The sequence below is a fragment of the Dioscorea cayenensis genome, chromosome 13 (assembly GCF_009730915.1).
Source record: "Dioscorea cayenensis subsp. rotundata cultivar TDr96_F1 chromosome 13, TDr96_F1_v2_PseudoChromosome.rev07_lg8_w22 25.fasta, whole genome shotgun sequence".
NCBI lineage: Eukaryota > Viridiplantae > Streptophyta > Magnoliopsida > Dioscoreales > Dioscoreaceae > Dioscorea > Dioscorea cayenensis.
The window spans coordinates 8,030,967-8,040,857 of NC_052483.1; the positions used below are offsets into that span (position 1 = coordinate 8,030,967).

The following is a 9,891-nucleotide window of genomic DNA, read 5'->3' on the forward strand; positions in this document are numbered from 1 at the left end:
TGCAACACATATAAGCAACCGACACGGTTAGCTTTAAAATAAAACCAAAGAGCCACGGGAAACTTTCAGCACTCCGCCTTCAGCTGAATACATGCACAACCAACACAAGGCTCACCACTCAAGACAAACAAATCAAAGTAACACATCAAAGCACAAGGGACAAGGTTTCAGCTGAAAGTAAATTGAGAGCTTGCTTACCAAATAGCTATAGAGAATAAGCCACTCCACTCTAGAGCTTCCTCTCTAACCTCCAACCAACCAAGTTTTCCAAGGTTGTAGCAAGATGAAGATGATGAAGAGAATCTTGGCCTCATGAAGCTTGGACTTTTTGACATTTTTCATACCAAGAAATGGCTTCTGTTGTGACAAAAGGAGAGGTTGAGTATGATTGTGAATAGGTGAAGTTCAGCTATGTGATGGGGCAAGAGGGGGTGATCTTTCTACAGTGGAGGCAGGTCATGGTAAGGGGAAAAAACATAAGCAAAGCATGATTGACCATTCTTGACCGGTGTGGGGCTCACATATCATAACATCACAAGTAGAGATACATGGATATAAAAAACATAAAAAAAAAAATCTTGTTCCGCCTTCCTTCGCATAACATTACAAATATCATTACATGCACACCACATTAATTTGGAGTGTTCAAAGAAGAAAATCTCACAAATCACAATTGAGAGGCAAATGTGACTTTGTTGGGAAACTTTGCATTGGGGCTGTCTGTTCTTGCATTCAGAGCCCTGTTGTGAGTGAGGGCATGGGTCATATCTTTTGCACAAAAGAGAAACTTGATAGTTTAGACATCCCCATGGAAGCTCTCATGGCCAGGAAGAGGGACTTTGAGACCAAGCTTGATATTCCCTGCAGCTCAAGACAAAGACCAACCTATCAGCTTCAATTTTGGCTCGAAAAGGTAAAGCTTCTATATTATTATTAGGGTAAATTACAAGATTAGTCACTAAACTATCCACCAGTTCCTATTTTGGTCACTAAACAAAAAAAATTCTATTTTGGTCACTAATCTTTTTAATTGTTCCAATTTGGTCACTGACGCCAACGCCGTTAACGGCGAGCTGACGTGGCTTAGCCATGTCAGCGAACTTAACCACGTCAGCACTGCTCTTTAAAAACGTGTCTTCTTTCTTCTTCCCCTTCCCCTTTCCCTTTTCTTTCTTCTTCTCCTTTCCCGTTTCTTTCTTCTTCTCATAATCTATCAGAGGTTGCTTATAATCTAGTTTTCAAAATGTACATGTAGTAGCAATGCAGGAGTCTTCCTCATTAATTGTAAGTCAAGACATATAATTAAATAAATTTTTTGTCATGTGTGTGGTACTAATTTTTTTCATGTAATTCAGAGGGCTACTCAGAATCCTACTCAATTTGAAGAAGCTAGAAGAACTCAACCACATGCACAAACTATTAGGTGGATACCTGATGTAGGTTTATTAACCCTACATTTTTTTTTCCCAATCTATGATTGTCTTCAGCTTTAATGAGTTACATTATTTCTGATTTTTAATAGGGTTCTTCTCAAGTTATAAACACACAGCAACATAGACAGCAAGGGAGACAAGTCCCTTCAAGGTATTTGACAGATTTATCTCAAGGTGGAAGCAATGCCCAAAAGAAAAGAAAAATGCCTCAATTGTCTGCCAAGGCTCTTCTAGCAAACAAGAAAGAAAAAACCAAGGGTACACATGAAAAGAAGGATTGCTACTGGGGAGGCTGTGCACATTGTTCTTTTTAAATGAATGTCTTCTGCGGAATTCTATGTATTACCATTCTGAATATTATTATGTCATGATGTTGTTACCAGATTAATATGTTACTTATTTTGTATCATCTGCAGAATTACTAGATTATCTGCAGAATTCTGAATGTCATTATGTTATTACCAGATGACTATGTTTCTTATTTTGTATCATCTGCAAAATTACCAGTTTATATGCAGATCCGTGTTGGTTATTCTGTATCATCTGCAGAATTATGTGTTGGTTATTCTGTATCATCTTGGAATTCTGTGTATTATTAAAATATAATGACATTCTGTGTTGCTAATGACATTCTCCATGTATTGTGTTTTTTTTCTTGTTTTTGTTTGGCCAAAAATTAATTTTTAAGTACTTGTGTGTGTGTGTTCTCAAGGAGGTGCAAGTTGTTCATTGAATTTGTGAAGCAGAATAAACAAGGATTAAGCATTCATTGGTTTCTGTTGTTTTTAGAAATAGATGGTGTTGTTTTCATACTGCAGGTTTCATTCAGATGGATTATCACAAGCCCATCGATTCCCCATTGATGAATCATCATTTTCTCTGCACAATAAAGGAAGAGACAATGATCAATATCTGATAGCTTTCGGCCATTACTGGAAATTGCAACCCAAATCTACCACATGTTGATCTCATGGGAATTCCCATTACAGGACTGAGGGCAAGGAAGAAGAAAGAAACGGGCAAGGAGAAGAAGAAAGAAACGAGAAAGGAGAAGAAGAAAGAAAAGGGGAAGAAGAAAGAAGACACGTTTTTAAAGAGCAGTGCTGACGTGGTTAAGTTCACTGACATGGCTAAGCCACGTCAGCTCGCCGTTAACGGCGTTGGAGTCAGTGACCAAATTGGAAGCAATTAAAAAGGTTAGTGACCAAAATAGAATTTTTTTTTGTTTAGTGACCAAAATAGGAACTAGTGGATAGTTTAGTGACTAATCTTGTAATTTACCCTTATTATTAAGCTGATTTTTCTTTGTTTCTTTCTTTCTTTCTTTCATATATGCATATATATATATATATATATATATATATATATATATATGTTTTCGTTTCTTGAAATAATTATTGCAAGATGTATCTTCAATTCCATGAATTTGTCATTTCTAGCTGAGTATTTCTTTTTATTTGTTATTTTTTAAAAAAAGAGAAGAGGACCAGTTGAAGAAGATTTCAGAAAGAAAAGAAATTAGAAAAAGGGGGCTTTTCTATCCTCATCTCTTTAAGAGAAATCTATTTAATCACAATATTTTCAAACCCACATGCAATTCAAGGAATAATTTGTATAGATTTTGATGGTATTAATTTTTTCTTTGAGAGGATTTGAATTAAATTTCAACAGGTTAGTGAAAAAGATGAGGAGGTAAAGCAGTTGAAAGATAAATTTGGCAAACAGGAATGCACTTTTGGTACTTGTTATCTAAATTGTTATTCAAGGTATAGAACTAGTAGAGATGCAATGGTTTTATTGAATGAGATAAATGAGTTGAAAGAAGAACAATTACAAGTCTCATTTGTAGAATAACAACCTCCTATACCAGTCTCGCTTCATTAAAAAGTAGTGGGAAGAGGAATTGGTTCAAATCTTGATGTTACTCATGCAGTTATCTAGCGAGATGAAACAGTCGGAATGGCGGGGATATGGGGCATGGGGGGTGTTTGCAAGACCACACTATTGAGAAAAATCTACAACTCATTGTTGGTCCTGGATGATGAAAACACAGGATTCGATTATGTAATATTGGTTGTGGCTACAAAAGATGTTTAGTTGGAAAAGCTTTGTGAAGAGATAGCTATAAAATTGCAATTGATCAGTTCGTCTAGCAAAGAAGGCATATCCAATTTCTTGAAAACTAAAAATTTTGTATTGCTCTTAGATGATATATGGGCTGTAGTAGATCTTGTGGAACTTGGGATTCCTCATCCTCGTAGTAATGACAACTCCACCAAACAATACAAGCGGAAAGTGATTTTCACTACTCGATCTGAAGAATTGTGCACTAAGATGAGGGCCGATGAGAAGATTAAAGTGGAATGCTTAGAGCCACAAGAAGCATGGGATCTTTTCAAAGAGAATGTTGACTTAGATGTTATTGCATCCGATGTGAGGATGAAGGAAATAGCAAGAAAAGTGATGAATGAATGCAGTGGTTTGCCGCTCACTCTTATACTGATCGGTAAAGCCATGTCGAACAAAAAGAATTTTGAAGAGTGGGACTATGTACTCAGGTCTATGAGGAAGTCCAAAACTAGTATAATTCAAGATGTTGAGAAATCATTGTATCCAACTCTAGAAATAAGTTATGACAATCTCCCTAATAAACTTTGTAAAGATTGTTTTCTATATATTTCTTTATGGCCAAGAGGTGTCGGTATCTCCAATGAAGATATTATAGACTTCTGGATAGGTCTTGGACTAATCCATGAATTTGATAATCTGAGGGAAGCTTATGGTCATGGGCAGTATATCCTTCGTTTACTAGAGGCAGCATGTTTGTTGGAGCCTTATGAGAAAGCATATATGGATTTCAAAAAAGATCTGAGGTTACATGATGTGATTCGTGATATGGCTCTGTGGATAGTGGCAAAGTCTGAAGCTAGAAACATATGGATAGCAAATGCAAATATGGGATTGAACAGAATATCAAATGTGGCAGCTAAGAAACTTTACCGAAATGCAAATATGGGATTGAACAGAATATCAAATGTGGCAGCTAAGAAACTTTACAGAAATTGACTCAACAATGTTCTCACCTCCTGAGCTTAATGATGCAACATAATTTGAATTTGAAGAATATTCCTGATGGATTTTTCTTGCGCATGTCAAATCTTAGATATTTGAATCTATCCGAGACTAAACTTAGAAAACTTCCAAGAGACGTAAAATGTTTGGTTAATCTGCAGTACCCCAACATTTCAAGGACGGAAATCTCAGTTCTACCATCTGAGATGATAAACTTGCAAGATCTGCAATTTTTGATCTGTCAGCATTTGTGGTGGGATCACATAACACCTGATGGATTGGTCTCAAAATTGCTGAACCTGCAGGTTCTTGACATATATCCAAATGGCGAGATAAAACTAAAGGAGCTGAATACAATGAAAGAGAACATCAAAGCATTAGGACTGTGTGTAACGTCACTAAATGTTCTGCAACAACTTTCAGAATTACCAACATGGCACATATGTTTAGAAAGATTGTATGACTTGGTATCACTTTCATATGATGTTTTAAGTTGCAAAAGCAATGGATTCTTGCAAGAGCTAATAATCTGTTCATGTTCACAGCTCGATGAGATAGTCATGAATGGAATTGGCACTGATCTCCGGCATCTTGACTTGGGTCATCTTCAGAATTTAAAGAATATTGTTTGGAAGGATGTGGCGCCTCAACGGTTTTTTTGTAATCTGCAGCTTCTGACGATAAATGAATGCCGTAAGTTATCCAGTCTTTCTTGGGTTATGCATCTCCCTTCTCTTACTGAGTTATCAGTGCAAGTGTGTGAAGGAATCAAAGAGTTATTTACAGGAGGAGGATGGAGAAATTCAGCAGTATCCGAAGCCCCTTCCTTTCCCAGACTGAGAAGTTTGACACTCGAACATTCACCGAATTTAGTGAGCATGAGCAATCAAGCATTGGATTTTCCTCTTCTTTGCTCATTTCCAATTTTTAATTGTCCGAATTTAAAGAGGCTTGCATTCAAACCAGACATTGTCAACAAAGAATTTGTACAAATTCATTGTGTTAAAAGAGTGGTGGGAGAGATTGGAGTGGGAAGATGACACCATCCAGTCTTTTCCTTTCAAGATTCATCAATTTTATTGAGATCGAGTCATTATCTCTCAACTGTAAGTACTGTCTTCTTTCTAATTATCCAATCCAATATTGATGCATTTTATAGAGCCTATCTCGCATCTTGTTTTCAAGTGCCAATCTACATATTCAATTTTTCTTATCTGAAATTTCAGTGAAATGACACATGATTATTGTACTCACATATCTATGAATAAAAACTCTTATTTAATTTATTATGATTTATTTTATGTTTTAAAATGAGTCTAAGTCTCCTAAGCTTGCTATGAATGCAGAAATCTTACTGCAATAGTTTGGTTATCCTAATATATTGTTTCACTCTCTTTTCCTTCTTTTCCCATTCAATGATAAAACATGATTTATTTATGTATTTATCATACTTCTGAATATAAACTCATCAAGTAAATGAAAAAAAAAACACTTAATATATATATATATATATATATTTGTAAAAGATAAAATAAAACTCTGCAAAAGTTGATGATGAAAACTAACTCAGTAAAACACGAAAACTTATACATGAAACATCTTTCCAGACTTGAACATGTCAGTTTGCACACTAATCTATTGAGAAGGGTCTTTCTGACATCTATCTTGCAATACTTATTTGTGGGATATTCTTATACACCTTTGCAGGTCCCATTTTGATTGAAGGTGTTGGAACTATATCCAGTTTAAAGAAGGATGAAGATGGTCGACCAGTATTTGAATTCATTGAAGAAAATTAAAAGCCTAAAAAATTTCAGATATTTGTTAGAGATCACCAAATATCATACAGATGCAACTTACATATGCATGTTTCGTTCTTGATGAAGACTTGGTCTAGTATATAATTCAAATGAATCAAATCTCTTTCAATTATTTGTTCTTGTTTTCGTGTAGGAATACGAATTGTTGTGTGAACTCTGTAAATACATATTCATCAAGCGCATTCAATATAATGAAGAAATCTGTAAATATATCTTAGTTAATTGATGGCCTGCACATGTGTCTGATTTGCAGAATTGCCACTCATCTTTATTGTAAAGCCAAGCATAACTTGTTTCAAAAAGTTTGAATACAATGATACATTGGAACAGTATCTTGATAATTAAGTTCCAAACCTTTAGCTAGCCTAATTAATTACATATATGTATGTCTTCTAACCAGAAGAAATTAAAGTTCAATAAAATGTTTGGATTTGAGAAGGAAAATGAAAAGAAACTGGAGAAGTTCTATACGTAGGACAAAAATTTACTGATGACCAAAGAAGCAACTAGACTCCATGAAATTAAAAGTCTTGTGCTCTCCATCCCTATCCCTAGTGGCCTCTCATGGTATTTTGTTATTTTGTTTTGTCTTTATTTTTTTTCTATGTCCGCTTCTGTTGTTTGTTGTTGTAGTTTGCTTGTCAGTCAATCAGTTTATACATTAAATAGTTTTTGAGAAATTTATAAATAAAAAAATCTACGTTTACAACTAAACAAATGATGACTTTTTGGATAAATATAAAAACTCGCATAATTTCATCCGATAATACTTATGGAAATTTCGAAGTTAATACTGCATAATTTGATGTATAATAAACTTATTTTGCAAAAAGTCACACATCAACAAAATTAAAAATATATGAAAATATATAGAAAAATAAAAAAAAATACAAGATTATTTAAATGAAAAGAAGAAAGAAATCACTTTTCCTACCCAGCATTAAGGGTGTAAAATAATACATGCTGCTACTGCTAAAGCTACTCGAGTTCGATCGAGCTTGAGCCGAGGCATCAAGCAGTGAGTTTTCAAGCGAGCTCGAGTTGGAGTAGCTTGCTGCTCGGTTTGAACTTGACCAATTACACCCCTACGTAGCATAGCACTTGATTGGTGGGTTCTTGCCCTTATATATATATATATATATATGGCCAACAAAAATCTGGCATGGTTTTTTCGAAAGATCAAGTTTGCTTTAGGGGTGAGAAACATGTAGGTCATAATGCATGCAAGAGCACACACCAACTTTTCACTAAAAAATAAAAAAAATAAAAGTTGCAGACACAAGAACACCAAAGCTTTGTGAGGATTTCTATTTTAGGAGAGTTAACTTGTAAAGAATTAACTGGGTTAGTATTGCTCTCATTCTTAAGGTGGATACCTCTGAGTTACCAGGAGATTACAGACACATTAGTCGAGTCAATTCCGCTCTAAAAATTATTTCAAAAGGCTGTTGGCAGAGTGGTACGTGCAACGTCATAAATTCCATGGTGGACAATGAATAGTCGACTTTCTTGAAAAGAAGATGCATCCGGTATAACATAGCCATTCTTTGAAGAACTAATTTTCAATATCCATAAGCATAGAGTTCTTTGAGGGGTGAAAAGTATCAGCTTTGGTGGCCACTAAATGTTTTCGTAAGTATAACTTTGTGCCACATCGTTATACTGATGTGGCCACGAAACTTGTCTCGCAGTGCACTCATGGCCTGATTTCATGTTTTGGGGGCTGTTTCCGTGAAGGTCTTTGAGGTGGCGTCCGGCGTGGATGGCTCTATAATTGGCCACCTCGGCACCTTCGCGGAAACAACCCCAGACATGAAATTATGGCCATGAGTGTGACGGAGACAGCTTTCGTGCACATCGTCTAAAAATGTGTAGCCCATAGTTATGCTCTGAGCTGTTTGACCACCGATGATCTACCGATTCTTGAGGGCACATTTTGAAAATCGACTTTGCCAAGGCTTTGATCTGGTTGATTGGGATTTCCTTTTTGACCTTTTGAAAGCAAGGGGCTTCGGCGAAAGATGGGTGGGATGGATTCAGAGCATTTTGTTTCCTCTAAGGCAACAATACATATTAATGGTTCCCTGAATGGCTATGTTCTCTATCAAAAGAGTTGAGATAAGGGGATCCGTTATCGCCTTTGTTGTTTGTGTTAATTCTGAGATGTGTTGAGTTCGATGTTCTCACAGCGCTAAGGTCCAAAGGTCTTGGTCGGTGTGCGGCTTGGAAGGTTTGGTAGTATATGCAATCTTTACTACACTAATGACCTTTTGGTGTTAACCGCGGGAGGTCTAGAAAACCTTAGGATTGTGAAATTGATCTTATAATTGTTTGAAGACATGACAAGCCTAGAGACTAACTTCTCAAAAACTTGTAGGTATTCAAGTAATTTGGGAGAGTTTTCGGAGCGGATGGCTGCTGAAACTTTAAATTGCATGATTGGCTCCCTTCCGATGAAATTACGGGTATCCCAATCTACGGTAGAAGGCCCAGAAGGCAAGACTGGGAGGGGTTTGCTCTAAAAGTGAGAAGAAGACTATCTTCTTGGAAAATGCAACATCTCTCTTTAGGAGGTCATTTTACTCTGGTGAACTCGGTGCTATCTGCTCTCCCAACTTACTGGATGTCCACCTTTAGGTTTCCGTGCTAGGTCATCAAGGAAATGGATCATGTTAGAAGAGATTTATTGTGGTCATGATTGGATATTAACCATCCAAGCTGTCAGTTAGTTTATTGGAAGAACATCTGTCTGTCTCATGACTAGGGATTGAGGCATTTTGGATCTGCATAATTTCAATCAGGCGCTACTGGGGAAATTGTGGTAGAAATTTATAGCGGATCCTAATTGGTTTTGGTGTGGAGGTGGTCCAATTCAATTATGGCGTATCCATATGGAACATGTTCCCTAGACAAACAAAGCAAGATTTCTTTTTAAGAAAAGGAGTTTCTAGTTGTTTGCTAGCTCTAAGAGGATGCATTCGCATGGAATCAATACGAGGAGCAGAGACTCTATTTTGGAATGAGTCGATGGCTTAATGGAAGGGCTCCCATGTATTTATGGTCGAGGAGGAATTCAAAGATAACCAATACCTAATGGCATTGTTGGGGACCTTGTATCTATCTTAGATTACGCCCCTTTCATGGAGAATCTAGATGTTTTTGCCTTATAAAGATCACATCGTCGCCCTGAGTTGAAGAAAGCGGGGGATGCTTACGAGGGAATGGTTTCTTCTCGGTTAAGTTATTTTTATAATTTTTTCTTTATCATGGAGGGATGTGATGTTTTGGTTGCGAAGTTCTTACAGGTGTAACTTTTTGCCCAAGGAAAATCAACATTTTCTTGCCTTGTGTGGAAAAAAATAAGATTATTTCCCTTGAGAATCTTGAGAAAAGAAGGTCAGATAGGCTTCAGAGCAGTTGCATGTGTGATGTGTTCTGTAGGATTGAATCATTGATCATCTCTTCATTCAATTTCCTTTCGCTGAGATAGGTGTGGGATAATTTTGTGAGGCTACTTCAACTGGCTGATTTGTCTCGTTTATCAGAGTCCTTTGGAGTTCTTGGAA

At 36.4% G+C, this 9,891-nt stretch overlaps 2 protein-coding genes across 2 annotated transcripts; both read left to right on the forward strand.

Moving 5' to 3' along the window:
* The first annotated feature begins 1,260 nt into the window (after positions 1 to 1,260).
* LOC120274670 (disease resistance protein RPS5-like) lies at positions 1,261 to 4,499 on the forward strand. The gene is made up of 6 exons (XM_039281199.1): positions 1,261 to 1,284; positions 1,356 to 1,436; positions 1,523 to 1,691; positions 1,899 to 2,002; positions 3,105 to 3,171; positions 3,640 to 4,499. Exons 1-6 carry the CDS (start codon positions 1,261 to 1,263, stop codon positions 4,497 to 4,499), a joined length of 1,305 nt encoding a protein of 434 aa, XP_039137133.1.
* Positions 4,500 to 4,531: 32 nt separating this feature from the next.
* Positions 4,532 to 5,545, forward strand: LOC120274671 (disease resistance protein RPS2-like). The gene has a single exon (XM_039281200.1). It carries the CDS (start codon positions 4,532 to 4,534, stop codon positions 5,543 to 5,545), a length of 1,014 nt encoding a protein of 337 aa, XP_039137134.1.
* The last annotated feature ends 4,346 nt before the right edge of the window (positions 5,546 to 9,891 follow it).